The sequence below is a fragment of the Uloborus diversus genome, chromosome 2, assembly GCF_026930045.1.
Source record: "Uloborus diversus isolate 005 chromosome 2, Udiv.v.3.1, whole genome shotgun sequence".
Lineage (NCBI taxonomy): Eukaryota > Metazoa > Arthropoda > Arachnida > Araneae > Uloboridae > Uloborus > Uloborus diversus.
The window spans coordinates 16,636,216-16,653,246 of NC_072732.1; the positions used below are offsets into that span (position 1 = coordinate 16,636,216).

At 36.0% G+C, this 17,031-nt stretch overlaps 1 protein-coding gene across 1 annotated transcript in view; it reads right to left on the minus strand.

Annotated features, from left to right (window-relative positions):
- LOC129216881 (protein dissatisfaction-like) overlaps nucleotides 1-17,031 on the minus strand; it is a 109,555-nt gene that overhangs the window by 23,972 nt on the left and 68,552 nt on the right. The window contains exons 5-6 of the mRNA XM_054851096.1: nucleotides 5,276-5,714; nucleotides 66-330 (exon numbers count right to left, since the gene is read on the minus strand). Of these exons, the coding sequence (XP_054707071.1) occupies nucleotides 66-330; nucleotides 5,276-5,714 (704 nt within the window). The remainder of the gene's footprint in view (nucleotides 1-65; nucleotides 331-5,275; nucleotides 5,715-17,031) is intronic.

Below are 17,031 nucleotides of genomic sequence, written 5' to 3' on the forward strand. Positions count from 1 at the left end.
GGATAACTAGCAATCTACAGAATCGTCTCTATCTCTTAATGATTTTGTAGAACTCATAGACTTACCTGGTCAGTTTTGGACAGCGTCTGGAAAGTGGGCAAGCACTTGACCCACCGAATCACCATGAATAGGAGTCTGGCAGTGATCTCTTGCACCGATTCCCTGTTCGAGCCCATGTGCTGCGTGGGCCCGAAGCTCATGAGGGCTCCGGCCCTTTGTCCGCCCCCTTCCAGCGGGGAGCAGAGAGGGGGAGGGGGCAACGGGGGAGAGAATCCCGGGAAGTGAGAATGGTCGACTCCTAGCTTAGGTGCTAGTGCGTTGGGCTTGATACTGGAAGAGATCATTAAAAACAATTTTTATCATTCTTATGAGAATTATATTACTATACAAGCAGTTTAGAGTCACAAAATAAATGAATAAATAAATATATATATATGTATATGTATATATATATATATATATATATATATATATATATATATATATATATATATATGTATATATATATATATATATATATATATATATATGTATATGTATATGTATATATATATATATATATACATATATATATGCATATATATATATATACAGTCGGACTCCGATTTAACAAACCTCTATTTAACGAATTTCGCGTTTTAGCGAATCTTTCTTTTTACCTGACTAAAATGGAGGCAAAACCCCCTACTTTCCGAATATTAAACACCGAATAAACGAATTATTTTAACAGCCGAATTTTTTACTTTCTTTTTTTTTTTTAATTTGAGTTAGGAAATATTGGATTGTTTCCCAAATGATATATATTCACCTTGTGCGAAGCAGAAAAAGACTTCTCTTGGAATCAGCAATGTTTGACGAGCGAGTGGGCAACCAATGAATAGCCATTCTGTTGCTGAAAGCGATTTTTTTTAATGCTTTACATGGAATGGAATCTGTGAAAACATATCTCATGCAGCAGGATGAGCAGGATGTAAATGACACAGTATTTTCTTCTTTACTAATAATAAAGCTGAAAGTCTCTCTGTCCAGAGGATGTCTGGATGTCTGTAGGATATCTGTAGGATGTCTGTTGGATGTCCGTGACGCGCATAGCGCCTAAACCGTTCGGCCGATTTTCAGGAAATTTTTTCACAAAGTTAGTATGTAGCATGGGGGTGTGCACCACGAAGCGATTTTTCGAAAATTCGATGTGGTTCTTTTTCTATTCCAATTTTAAGAAAAAAAATATCATAAGATGGACGAGTAAATTACGAAATTATCATAATGTGGAACCGTAACATGGGTCGAAGCCATTTGGCGAGATACGAAATTATCATAACGTGGAACCGTAAGATGGGTACAAGCCAACTGGCAAGAAAATTCACCATACATTATTTGTAAATGTACAGGCGAACCAAAAGACCTTTTGATTTTTCTATTACGGGCAAAGCCGTGCGGGTATCACTAGTTTCTCCATAAAGTCGAAAGAGAATTATTTCGAGTAAAATATCAAAGAAATTGTCAAAATTACGTACAACAAAATTTCAAAGTAACTAGTGTGTAATAAGTTTCGGAATACCGAATAAAACGTGTACACTTTTGTGCAGTTGCTTATTAGGGCTAAAAGATAAAAAAAAAAGTGCAATTTTTAATTTCTTTTCGCACCCCGATATTACGAATAATCTAACGTATAAAAGTTTCGGTCCCGATGAATCCGTTAAATCGGAATCCGACTGTATATATATAACATATAAATAAATAAAACAAACAGATAAATAAAAATGTCACGGCGATATTGATACGACCAATGAATGATAAAACAAGTGTGAGGATCGATTAAAAGAGGAGATAACTGCTTTTGAATAGCTACAGATTAAATTCTTTTAAATTATTTAAACACCTTTCAAATGTTTTAAATAATTTAGCTCAATATTTTCACAATAGTATCCCTTTTCTACAACGTTTTATAGTATTTTAGTTCTAAGTCACAAACCGAGCTAACATTCACCTGATATGGCTTCATAGAACTTTTTTTTATCTTTCCGTAATATACGTGTGCATTTAAAAGGAAACTTTCTGGCTGGAATTCAACACATCAATCTTGTGAAACCGAGATATTTCCGAACATTTCCTCTCAACTTAGAAAAAATGGCATCGTTATTGTTCAGCTTGTGGTTTTGAGCTTTGTACCGATCGCTTTTTTGCATGTACAAAAAAAAAATTGAAAAAAGAAAAAAAATAATAAAATTAATTTGAATTTCGTCATCTTGAATTCAAATTATGTTTTTCGCAATCACGAGTGTGTGTATGTAGGCGTGTGTGTTTGTGTGTGTGTGTGGGGGGGGGGGTATGTGTGTTTGTGGTGTAAGGGGTATGTGTATGTGCGTGTGTAGGCATGTCTGTTTGTGTCTGTGTGCAGGCATGAGTGTTGGTAGTTGTGTGTATTGGTGTATGTGTGCGTGGAGGCGGGGTATGTGTATGTGTGTGTAAGCATATGTGTTTGTGTCTGTGTGCAGTCATGAATGTGTGGGTAGTTTTGTGCATGTGTGTGTGTGCATGTGTTTGTGTGTGTATGTGTGTAGGTGTATGTGTGTATGTGTTTGTGAGTGTATGTGTGTGTGCGTGTGTGTGTATGTATGTATGTGCGTGTACGTGCGTGTATGCATGCGTGTAAGTGTAGGATATTGACGCAACCTGGAGACGGCTTTCGCTATAGGAACAGCATCGTGAGGAGTCGATCGACGGGGGTGCTGGCAGAGGGAGGTGGTGGGAAAATAAAATCATAGGACATCAAAACAGTCAAATGCAAGCAATAAGCAATCGTGATTGCTCAAAAAAAAAAAGAACAACATCGAATTACAAATTTAATTTTAAGCACAGATATTTATCAAGACAAAAAGCATAAAACTAAGCTAGCCTATTGGCTCTGTGCACCGTTATAAAATTTGCAACATTAGTTACATTAATAGACATGGTAATGCTGTACCTCAAAGATTCTTTTTTTTTAAACTAAAGTTCTTCAGGGATCCACTTGCTCGCATTTATCTGAGCATTTAAAACCGATAAACTAAGCAATTGGTAGGAGCAGGGGTTTCGGGTTTCAAATGTCAAATGAATCTCGAAGCGATTTTTTTTTGAGCAATCACGATTGCTTATTGTTCTCACTTGACTGTTTTTGGCGTGCTATCATTTTATTTTCTCACCGCCACCTTCCGCACCATCACCGTCGACCGGCTCCTCACGATGCTGCTCCTACAGCGAAAACCGTCTCCAGGTTGCGTCCATACCATACACTTACACGCACAGATACATGCACGTACACACACACACAAACACACACACACACACAAAAACATACACACACGCATACATACAGACACCTACACATACACGCACACAAAAACATACACACACACATACACACAACTATCCACACATTCATGCCCGCACACAGACAAAAACACAAATGCCTACACACACATACACATACCCCCCACACACACATTCATGCACACAACTACCCACACACTTATGCCAGCACACAGACACAAACACACATGACTACACACACATACACATACCCCACACACAAACACACATACCCCCACACACAAGCACATACGGTTACATACACGCACTCGTGATTGCGAAAAACATAATTTGAATTCAAGATGTCAAAATTCAATTTTTTTTTTATGGAACCAGTCTATGTACTGAAATCTCATTCCCCGACCTTCCATGTGAACGGAGCTGACTTGTTAACAAAGTGAACTAAGGTACTGATTCACTTGAAGTGAAATGAACTGAGCAGAGTGAAGTGAGTTCAGGGCCCCAGGGATCTCAACAGCTCGTCCGGTGGAAAAAATCGTTCTCTCCTCGGAGATTTTCACTAGATTTCTTTCGTTTGTTTTGTGATTACTTTTAATAATTTTCTGTGATTTATTTCAAAGGTATATAAATGTGTAAGAAATAAAATCGCGCAATTAAATGTTACTATGACAAAACCATCGTACATACGAAAATCGTTCGACTAACGTATGTAATTTCTATGTAATACCTAGTGTAATTTAAAGAAGGAAAGAAAAACGTAAAGGTCCTCGAAAGGGTTTTTCATTTCCTCCAGTTTGTGTATAAAAAGAGGTTAGTAAATGCTGCTTTACATTTTTGCAAAAAAGAGAAATTAAAAAGTTATTAAAAAAACTTTAAAAACACTTTAAAAAAAGAAGAAAGTAAAAGAAAAAAAAGAAGAAAAAAATCCAGCCATTGAGTGAAATTAGGATGATATAAAGTAACTGAAGTGTGTAATTTCAAAAATATAGGTATTACGATTTTTTTTTTTCAACAACATATCAAGATTTTTTTTTTCTTAAATGCCTTTTTCACAGATATTGCAATACTTCGGTAGGGCAACAACTTGAGATAGTCAGAGTTCCCCCCTATGTCCCCTACATCAGCGTTTCTCAACCTTTTTAGACATATGAATCGGCAAAAGCTTTTGAGAAATTTGGGGACCGTTGAGGTTTTTTTGTTCAGTTATTTTTTTGGTTAAAAAAAAAAAAAAAAATCTTCAACTCCTGGACCGTTAAAAACTTTTGAAAAATTAACTTTGAACAGGTTCCTTTGTTATTTTTTTTGTTGTTCCTTTTAAATCCTCCTTTTTTGAAAAAACCAAAATCGGAAAAAGAAAGCTTTAGACTAGTGGTACGCAATACTGGTGATTTTTTTTTTTTTTTTTTGCCTACCGGTGGATTTTTCTCTTTTTTTTTTATAAACAAATAATAATAAAAAAATAAAGAAACGAATAGAACTTCAATTAGCGTTAAAGAACTATCACAAAATATATTTAAAATGAAATTATCATAGATATACGTCAAAAAATAAACATCTGAGAAAATTTCAAAAAATAATCTCAAAATTCTCGTGAAAAAATGTCGTGTAGAATATTATTAAAATTAATATTTTAATTTTCTTTTATTTACCTATCTTAGCAAAGATGTTTTTAGACTTTGATAAACCAAGATCCCAGACGGCCGGTCAAACATTTGTACGGATAGGTACAGGTCTGCCAAAACACCGATTGAGAATCACTGCCCTAAAGGCTTTAAAAAAACAGAAGTTATTGAAACTAAAATCTTTTCGCAGAGGAAAATTTGTAAATTTTTACCAAGTTTTTTTTTTGGAGATACCTACTCTAACAGCCATACGCTTCAATAACGATGCGAAAATACGATTGCATCAAACTAAGCTTTATTAACAACACTTTGTTTGTGGTTGGAGCATGTTATGACAGACTCACTTGACACTGTTCCATATGAGTTCCTGCGACTTCTCCGCGTTGAGGAGCATCTGCAGCAGCCCCGCCGAGGATGCTCCGAGGAACGCCGCAGCCGCCGCCGCCTGCTGCTCTTTTCCCGCCATTTGCGACGGCGGCGCCCCGAAGAGTCCCCCGCCGCCCGGATCCGAGGCCGCAGCCGCCGCCGCGGCGGCTGCGGCGGCAAGGGAAGAGGGGAGCTTCGACATGTCGAAGGCCAGTTTTGCCGCCGCCGAGTGGAAGGGGGAGGCCTGGGGGTGGTGGTGGTGGTGGTGAGAGGGCGAGGTGCTCGAGAGGCGCGCCAGAGGGTGGTGGCCCAGAGGATGGATGGAGTGGTGGTGGTGGTTGGATTTGGTGATCTGCCCGTGCGGATCGGATGGGTCTTTGAACTTCGGTTTTCTGGGTCCTCGCTCGTGCTGGACCGCTGAAAGAGAGAGAAGTTGATGTTAATTTGTGCCTTTTGCAAGCAATGGGGTCGTTTCCAAAATTTTCAAAGTACTTTTTTTCTGAAAGAGCATGCTTAAAAAAATAGGATTTGACCATTTTTTAAATAATTTGTTTAAGTTTAATATTTTTAAAAAATTGCATAAATCGGTGAGCTTTCATTATTTACACTTCTGTCGTGTGACATCACAAGTGATGAAATGCCATTCAATGTTGCCATTCACAGAGCAAGATATTTAATTCGCATCTTTACTCACGTGTATTGGCAACGATAGGGTTGATAGCAAGCGTAGAGCGCAATTTTAATTCGTTTCTTTATTATCATAGCGTGGAAACGCGGGTACAAAGATGCACCAAAGAGCATCATTTGTGACGTCATCAAGACCACGCCTTGTTTGAAAAATCGGGCATTTAAAAAAATTAATTAAAAAATAACTGTTGGGAAAATAAAAGCATTTTCTGGGCCCATGTTATTATTTTTTTCTTTTTGCTTATTCTATCAATTTCAGTGACTAAAAGTATTACTTTTGACTGAAGGAAACAACCCCATTGCGATCTTAAACAAATAGCGCAATGGAGATATTTTTTTAATGTTTACATTATTACTTTAAAGAGTTAAATTTCTGAAATTTATTTCTCAGGATTTTTCATAAATTGCAACGGTGTTCACGTGATGGTAAAAGCAAATTCAAAAGGACTTTTATTTTTTTTTTTCAGTGTATAAAAAATAAGCATTGGGGCACTGATCATTCGGACTTTGATTTACCGGATCGATCAAGTTGAGTGCGTAATACCTATCTTTAATAAACTCAATTATATCGTGCAAAGTTGTTAGAACATAAAGAAAAAAAAAACAATTGGTTTACATCTTACAATACTTATTTGTTTACTCACAGAAAATAATGTTGGAAAAACCATTTGGAAAAAAAGAACCTTTTTAAAACAAGCGTAAATATTACACTGTTACTTCACTTTTTAAAAATAAACGTGCTAACAGACTTTTTGTAGATATTTTTTACGTATCAATAGCATACAGTATTAAAAATCTTCCTGAAACTTTACAGTGAAAAGTACTGGTATTTATGTTTTGGCAGTACTTTTTACCGTAAAATCCCATTTTACTGTACAATTTTACGACAGAAAACAACCAGAACCCTCTGGGTAGTTGCGTTGAATAAAAAAGAACGAGATACAAGCAGCGGGTTTTAAACATGGGATCCTTTGATTCGTTGACCGGTTCTCTAATCTCTATACCAATTGAGTTGACTTTAACCCCTTTCAGATCTGGTGTCCGGTATACCGGACATACACTTTAAACAGCTGCTAATCATTTAATTAGTTGATTTTTCTGTAGTTGACTCTTTACATTCTACTTATTATAATCTGTGAAATAATTTTTCGTTTTGGGATTGACAACACTGACATATAAGGATGGAGAGATAGAGAGTGGCTCATTATTCTAACCATGGATTTTCATCTGAAAAACGAGTTTTTTTTTCCTGATTTTTTAAAAAATATATAATCTTTAATTAATCGTTTCAAACGCTTATATTATGTTTTATAATTGCTTGTAGAACATTTTATGATGAAGTTTGTTCGGTATTTTATCGTTTTTGTATATGAAATATTGATTTCAAAAATATAAGTCCGGAATATTGTACGTGCCATAATTCTTTTAATTTTTCTCCTACAAACTGAAAATTTTGTCTATAAGATACCCTTTACCATAGTACACTGTGTACCAAATATCAACATTTTTTGTCCAATATTTCATAATTCCGACTGAAGGGGTTAAGGGAGAGCAAGAACGGTGAATTATATGCTTCGCTCTATAAGTGATTGGCGCTACAATCACTTACTTTTTCCAATAAAATTCACTGTAGAAGTTTTCTGTACTGCAAACACTCCATTTTACAATAATGTTTGTCTTAAATTTTTCTGAAATTTTAACGGTGTATGCGCAAGTATGTACTGAAGAAATAACTTTCTAAAAATGTAGTTCGTGAAACTCGATGAGAATGCTCTTTATTAGGGCTCTCATATTAGGGCTTTTCTTAAAATACTGCAAAATATTTTGAAATATACAACATTTTTAGTTTATTTTCAATTTGCAAAATTATTTTAGTTTTAGTAATAAGTTCTTAGCGAGTGTTAAAAAACTAGTATTGTGAAATTTTAAAATTATTAATCAGTTTCAAAACGTCGAAAAAAATCTAAAAAAATCTATCCGACCTTTGTAACTAAATAATGAAATGGGAATGTAAAAGCATAATAAAAAAAAAAGAAAAAGAAAGAAAAGAAAAGAAACGTTAGAGAACAATTTTTGTTTTACGTTTTCTGTAGCAATTAGCTATTGATAGCGATGTACAATAGTAATAAAGCGTAACTCTTCTTTTTGACCTTATGAAGAAAAAGTAATTTTTCTAATCAAATCTAGAGCCAATTTTCTCAACACCTTAAATTTTGTAGGAGGCTGAATGGTTGATAAAATGATTTCTTCTTAAATCTGCAAGTTTTAAGCTTTATACAGCAACGTACATGACGAACAAAATATTTTAAAAAAAATAATCCGATGTTCAAACGTGTTTCTTTGTACACAGGTCGCAGTGTTTGTTTGATTCGTTTCTGTTTCCTGGCGAAGTTGATTTTATTCAATGGCGTACAGTCTGCCCACTGATGATATTTAATCAGCAAACGTCCAGTTAAGACGAATCTATCTGAATGAGGGGGAAAAGTAAAAAAATGATGCGCACATGTTCCGCTCATTTGAATGTGACTCTACTTAATTTAAAGGCTAACTTACATCTGCAAAAGCTGACATCCCTGAAATCTAATAGAAGCGTCCATTTACGCCTGTAAACCGAAAATTTGCCTTTCCATGTAATCGGTGGTCAGACAGTAGCGTTTCTTTCATTTATCCCATTAAAAGTAGAAGTTGATTCCTTTGAAGGGTTTTAAGAATTTATTTAAATCTATTTAGAAGCTATGTTTAATAAACTAACTGACAATACTGATTACTAGTGGTACCCGCACGGTTTTGCCCGTAATAGAAAATTAAAAGATCTTTTAGTTTGCCTGGATATTTTCAAATAATGCATGGTGAATTTTCTCGCCAATTGGCTTGTGCTCATGTTACGATCCCACGTTATGATAATTTCGTAATTTACTCGTCCTTCTTATGATAATTTTGCTCTTAAAATTGGAATAGAAAAAGAACCACATCGAATTTTCGAAAAATCACTTCGAGGTGCACACCCCCATGCTACAAACTAACTTTGTGCTAAATTTCATGAAAATCGGCCGAACGGCCTAGGCGCTGTGCGCGTCACAGAGATCCTGACAGACTGAGGGACTTTCAGCGTTATTATTAGTAAAAAAGATAGTGTGCGGCAATGTTGATTGCATTGGTTTCTATTGAACGACATCCTTAAACCAATCAGCGACAATTTTCGCTCGACTTTGTTCTACTAACCATCCATTTTGAATCTAAACGGCAATGTTTACTCTATGACAACAACCGGCGGAATCGATTCAGATGTGTTTTCGGAGTTGCTTCATGGAGCAAGTATTTATATAGGCATTCTTTTTACTAATGTCAGCTGAACATAATCCCGAGCAGGGGTGCTTCAGGGGTAGAATTTGGGGGTCAGTCTCCAGAATCCTTTATTTTAAACCGTATTGCCAATTCTAATGTGATGATATGTATGCACGCAGGAACTGTTATGATTAAACTTCCCACCCCAAGAGAAAATTTTAGCTCCTTATGACTAAACCTCATAGTTTAAAACGCTAAATGGGATAGTGACCCAAAGTATCGTTTCTTGTTTGTCAGCAGTTTATGTTCAACTGAAAGCAGCAAAAACAGTAATGAAATCCCTTTATCTACATGGAATCGGTATGTACTATGCATTAGCTTATTTGGTTTGTTAGTAGCCTGAGTTTGTGTGAAAACAGCAATCTTGATCTTTACTAATAATAAAGCTGAAAGTCTCTCTGTCCGGATCTCTCTTTGTCTGTCAGGATCTCTCTGAGTCCGGATCTCTGTCTGTTAGGATCTCTGTGACGCGCATAGCGCCTAGACCGTTCGGTCGATTTTCATGAAATTTGGCACAAAGTTAGTTTGTAGCATGGGAGTGTGTACCTCAAAGCGATTTTTTGAAAATTAGATGTGGTTATTTTTCTATTCCAATTTTAAGAACAAAAATATCATAAGATGGACGAGTAAATTACGAAATTATCATAACGTGGGACCGTAACATGGGCACAAGCCAATTGGCGAGATACGAAATTATCACAACGTGGAACTGTAAGATGGGTACAAGCCAACTGGCGAGAAAATTCACCATACATTTGTAAATATACAGGCGAACCATAAGACCTTTTAATTTTTCTATTACGGGCAAAGCCGTGCGAGTACCGCTAGTTATAATAATAAAATGCCTTTATCCTCACGAAATTTGGTGCATGATACTTTGGCTTGTCTTGGTTTTTTAGAGGCCTATATTAAGTGAAACCAGGAAAAGCAATAATAAAATGAATTTATCTTGTCTGGAATTTTTCTATACTGTATTTTGGCTTGTTAGTAGCCTATGTTTTTTATCTTCACGGAATTAGTGGATGGGTATAAAGTAACCCCACTTTGGATTGTTTGATTTGTTAGTATACTGCTACCGAGTGAAAACAGAAAAAACAAGATTAAAATACCTTTATCTTCACGGAATCGGTGTATGGGTTTGGGTCTTCAGTGTACCCCACTTTGGGTTGTTTGGTTTGTTAGTACCCTGCGACCGAGTGAAAGCAGCAAAAACAAGATTAAAATACCTTTATCTTCACGGAATCGGTGTATGGATATGGGTCTTTAGTATACCCACCTTGGGCATATTTGGTTTGTTAGTAATCTGCGACCGAGTGAAAACTGCAAAAGCAAGATTAAAATACCTTTATCTTCTTGGAATCAATGTGTACTACATTTGTGTCTCTTACATGTGTCTTTTGCATGACCATTGGCCTGCCGAAATATAAACTACGTGATTCCTTCCCTCAACGGGGTATTTTCAGTCAGACATCCAAAGTGGAGAAACTTGATTCCTCTCAAAGTTGGAAGGTCAGACCAGTACTCATTCCATCTCCCTCCGGCTAAAGACTGCGCAAACATGTCCTGACGCGTTGCCGGGATTATCGAACACACCCCTTCCGCGCCCTCGCTCTGGCAGACGATCTGATGCAGAGCCAGCCTGGCTTAGGCGCCTTTTATCAGAGCAAATAGAAGACATGGTCGGAAGAACTACTTAACAGAACAGTTACTCCGAGGGAGGGTCGTGACATCCGAGTGGGGGGTGGAATCGCAACCTGATATCTCCGATTATGTATCGGAAATCTTTGAGGAACACTCGTGCACGTTCTATCTGCTGGAGAGCCCCCTCTCTTTTTGTTTCCGAGTTTGTTTGCTTCACTTTTGGGCAGCTTCTGTCAAACTTTCTCTTTTTTTTCTTCCTCCCGAGGCAGAAAATCAATTGGTTATGAAGTCTTTGCCTGGAGATGGTAAGATAATCGTTCTATTTTAGAAAAGAAGCATCGGGTTTTTCGCATTGCCGATAACAACTTAGTTCTTTGTCTTTATTCTTGGGAAATAAGTTCAATAGAGTCTCAAATGCTTTTCGTATGTTTGAAATTAGTATGTGAGAGAGAAAATTTTGGCGTGATCTGGTTGATTGGACATAGCACATTGGATTTGTCATAGCACATTTATTTCTTCATCAACATTTCTTTGGATAACCAAATAGACTTTTTTTTTTCATTTTAAAAAAGCATATGGGGCATTCTATAAAAATGCTTACTAACCTTCAAATTCAACATCTACTGTGTTATTTTATTGGTTTTTAACTTATCGTAACTAAGAATAAAATTGGTTACCAATTTTTGGTCCTGTAAAGCATACATTGTACAATAGTGAATTAAATATACAGCATAAATAGTATAAACAGAGTAAGTAAGCACAAGGTAATTATTTCCCCACTCTTTTGCTTAGTTTAGAAAATTGGTAGGCACACTTTAATAAATAGTTTGGATAATTTTTTTCCATTCGAAGATCATCGGAAGTTTACTAACTGCTAGCAGGTACCTTTTAATGAATAGTTTGGATAATTTTATTCATTCGAAGATCATCATTGAGTTTAGTAACAGTAAATATGCACATTTTAAAAATTAGTATAGATAATTTCATTCACCTTAAGATTATCGGAAGTTTAGTTACAATTATTAAGTGTTGCAAAGAAAATGTTAAAAAAAAAAAAAAAAAAAACATAATGAGTAGTAACCAGATGAAAGTTTTACTTTTTAAGAAGTCATTAAACAGTTTAGTTGCTCACCACGTGAAAAGTAGAAGTTTTAATGAATTTATTATTAGATATAGTTTTTAACTAAAAATGATGAAATGGTGTAGAAAAAAGATCAATATCTTTTTAAATATCTAATTTTGAATTTAAAAAAATATTTCAAAAACACTTTTTTTAGACGCTTTTTGAAAATAATTTGATGGGAAACTAAGTAAATTATAATAAAAATAATATCAATAAATTACTAGTTACAACAGGAGCTGAGACTTTCAACTGATTGTCAAGTTTTAACTGTAATGAATTATCGCGTTCATTATCTGTTATACATTGTGTTTCTTAAATATTACGTTCATTACATCGAAAAACATTCACCCCATCCTCTAATGACAACATAAAATTAAGTTATTGTCTACGTTAAAAGTATAGGAATTATACTTTTATTAAACGAGCGATGCAATTTTGCTTTGGTTTTCCAAATGAGCGATAATCTACTGCCGTTTCTTACAACGAAGACAGGCAGTTTTCTCTGCGTTGACATTACGCTGGTGGAGAAACAACTTCTACAGCGATCATTCGCTTTCAGGGATACCTAAGATTAGGTACCCAAATGAATGATAATCTCTTGCCGCTGGTGGAGCGCGGACAGGAAGTTTTCTCTGCATTGACATTACGCTGGTGGAGAAAACACTTCTACAGCGATCATTCGCTTACAGAGCTACCTAAGATTGGGTACCCAAAATGAGTGATAATATATTGCCGCTGGTGGAGCGTAGACATGCAGTTTTCTCTGCATTAACATTACGCTGGTGGAGAAACAACTTCTACAGCAGAGATCATTCGCTTAGAGGACTACCTAACTTTAGGTTTGCAAATGTGAGATAATTTCTTGCCGCTTCTTACATCGAAGACAGGCTGTTTTCTCTGCATTGACATTACGCTGGTGGAGAAACAACTTCTACAGCGATTATTCGCTTACAGGGATGTCTAAGTTTTTACTTCCTTTTACAAAAAAGGAAGTATTGTATTCACAAAAAAAATTTCACTCAAAAATCGATCTTAATTTCCGTTTTACTCATCCCCGAATGAATATTGAGTTTTTTTTCGACTCGACCAGACGTGAATAAGTGCCTAAGAACGTATAGACACGCGAAATATCCGTAATGACAATTCCCGAGTTAATTACAATGAATTTTCTCGTGACGTCTGTATTTACGTATGTATGTATATATGTGCGTATGTATATCGCATAACTCAAGAACGGCATGTCCTAGAAACTTGAAATTTGGTACGTAGACTCCTAGTGAGGTTTAGTTGTGCATCTCCCCCTTTGGTTGCATTCGGGTGTTTCTAAAGTGGTCTTTTACCCGTTTTTTTTGGGGGGGGGGGAATCATTGTTAATTTTTATGTAAACTCAAGTAGTGTTATAATTTGTCGGACTCTTGGCGATATATCGCCAGTCTTTTGGTCACCAAGGGTGACAAATTTGGCGATTTTTTAAAAATTTGGTTTCAATTTGGCCACTGTTGGTGATATTTAGAGAGTAGACTATTGAATCACATTAAAAATGCCAATAATGGAGACATGACATTAAATTGGAGTAAAAGGAAGTCATGTGATGCACACATCAGCTAGTTTTTTTCCAGAGCTATGTAGTCGGAGTCGAGCTGATTTTCATGTAAAGGAGTTGTAGTCTTCAGTTGAAGGGTTTGAATTCTAAGAAGGGGAAGTAGGTAATTTTATCTGGAGCTCTTTTCCCGGAAAGGAGGTCTCTAAAACTCCAGGAGTCGGATTAGTAGTCGGTCACTCTCCCGCTAACTCCAAAGCCCTGCTTTTCCCACTAGATTTTGCAGTTTTCGATAGAGATGTTGGGTTCTTGAAACGTAATTCGAAATTATCTGGATTTTGTTCTTCATTGGTGAAAATGATACGTTTATTAAATATTTAATCGATTAAACATAATATTTTCAAAAAAATATCTTTTTTTTGGCTAAGTAATCTACAATGGAGATTTCTTTCATGCACGTGGTGTGACTATTATATTACAAGATTGTGCTGGGGGGAAAAAACAAATCTTCCCCGCCTTGACCTAGATGTAATTTCTTTCTTTCTATCGTTAAACTTTATTACTTATTTGTCTTGTAATATCTAATAATTGTACCAAGAAATTAATAAAATCTCTTTTTTTTATTTTGGTAGTGTTAAGTATTTACAAAATTTTTAAGGAAATTGTTCCGAAGGAATGACTGTTGAAAGATCAATTATATAATATTCACTATACTTTTTTTTCTTTTTTAAAAATTTATGAAATCCATCAGCTATAATTATAACAAAAAAGAAAAGAGAATACATTTTTGGAATTATAAGTTGTATGATCTTGTTTTTTTTTCTTGGCCTAGATCTTGGAAATGTTATGAGCCCGATATTGGAGTTTACGAAAAAGCCCATTGACACCACTGATTCAGAACGTTTGATGACATTTGGTCATGAATTTATAGACAGGTTTCTGTGGCCTGCGATAGTGGCCAGAGGGATTTTACTTGTTACTACTACAGAAAAACCGTACCTGTAACTTTTTAAAAATAGTTAATTATCTGTTGCGGTATAGTTTTTACTAGTAAATAGTTGTTTATTTCAATAACCTGTTAAACTATCTAAGTTCAGACATTGCTTTTCATTATTGTGCCGTCACAATCCATATCTTTGAAACAAGTATGTGTAGGAGAACAATGGGATTAAAAAAAATCTTTTTCTGCTTTGGAAACAACCAGATTTACATTACACAGCTGAAAATGGACAATGTTGGTATGTAGTATATATTGGCGTAATCTAGAAATAAGGGAATCTAAGTAAGTTTCACTCCGAGGCTGAACCAATGAGTAACTTTTCAGCGTAATCTAGAAATTATTTAAGGGAAACTAAGTAAGTTTCACTCCGAGTCTGAACCAATGAGTAACTTTTCAGCGTAATCTAGAAATTATTTAAGGGAAACTAAGTAAGTTTCACTCCAAGTCTGAACCAATGAGTAACTTTTCAGCTAGGATGCCTTATTTCTACCAATAACATGTCTGGCAAAAAACAGGAATTTTTCTCGCTATAAGTCAGTAACCTTCCTAAAATGAATCTAAAATCATTCTGAGGAATTAAGAAACTTTCCCAAAAAAGGCGAATGACGTTTCAGGATTAAATAAGGATTTTTCCAAGAAAACCGGGATATGTTAAAAGTAATGGCTTTGAGCCTTCCTGTTTTCAGGAAAGCTCCTAAATAACGTATGGCCCAAGCTAATGAAGATTTACAAAGGAATACCGAGCACCTTATTTAACTGCAATTCTTGCAAACACTACAATAATATCCAAATATGACATTTCACACTTTTTAGGGGCTCAGTAAATCTGGAGGAGAGGGAACGTAAGAGAGCTGATGGCAAAACTCCTAATAAGGAAACCGAATATATTTTCGCGCTGGTAGCTAAAAATGTTTTTCACATCTATGAGAATGCTCATGACACTTGTAGCGATTCAGGAATTTTTTTCGCAAGTACAATTGATTTTTACAGGAAACCATTGGAAACTAGTGAAATACCGGAACGTGGATTGGAAACAGTGGCGCACACAAGGGGAGGGTCCAGGGGGTCCGGACCCCTCCCATGGTCCTTGAGTATTTTACTGGAGCATAATCCTGTGTGTGTAGTACGTAAAGTAATTCCAAGCAAAGGTTACAATAATTACAAATTTAATAAGTGGAAAAAAATAAAATTCATTTTCTCTCTATCTATCCCAACAAATTCAAGCTATATGTGAAAATAAATTGTTTTAGAATGATCATTTTGCTTTGTTGTTTTTATTTTTAACTACGAGAAAAGTAACGACATTTATTGTTGTGCATTCTAGTATTTGTTATTGATAAATTTATTTTGCTAATTAATGCTAAGAAATTAATTACTTATTTTTTAAAAATGTTTTTTGCTCGGGAAAATCGATCAAAAGAACATGTTTGGATGCGTGTTGAAGTATGAAATGAGAGTAGTGGACCTTCGGTCTTGGACCCCCACCCCCCTTTTGAGAAATCCCTGTGTGCGCCACTGTTCGCAAGTATATATTTTTTGGCATCGATCATTGATTTTTTCTAGCTAGGATCTTGTGATTTCTAACTCATATTAAAAACAAAAAGTTGAAATGTCGGGACCATGTTGAGTACCTATCACTCTAGATAAGGGCTCTGCAAACATGCTCCCGGTTGGGATTACCAGACGATCCTTTTCCGTCGGCGCTACTTTGCAGACGATCAGGCCGGCTTACTCGCCTTTTATCAGAGCAAACAAGAGAGGACATGTGGACTTTAACCTTCTGTGACTCTGCTAGGTGGGTTATTCCTTTCAACGTTCGATTTAATATTTTGCTTTTAAATGCCAGAGGAAATAATGCAAGAGTTTTCTTAGATATGCATACATTCATGCACCCACACACGTGTTTATGTATATTTTATTGAGCAATCACGATTGCTTATTGCTTTTATTTGACTGTTTTGAGGTCCTATCATTTTATTTTCCCGCCATCACCCTCTGCAGCATCACCGTCAACCGGCTCCTCACGATGCTGCTCCTATAGCGAAAACCGTCTCCAGGTTGCGTCCATATCCTACACTCACACGCATACATACACGCACCTGCACAGACAACCTTACACACATATACATATATACACCTACACACAAACGCGCGCACCTACACAGATACACGCACACACATATACATATATACCCTACACACACGCACAAACACATACACACACACATACATACACCTACACAAATATACAAACACACTAACACACTCACATACACACAACTACCCACACACTCATGCCTGCACACAGACACAAACACATATGCCTACGCACACATACACATACCCCCCACACTTCTACACACATACACACGCTTCTACCCACACACCAATGTCTGCA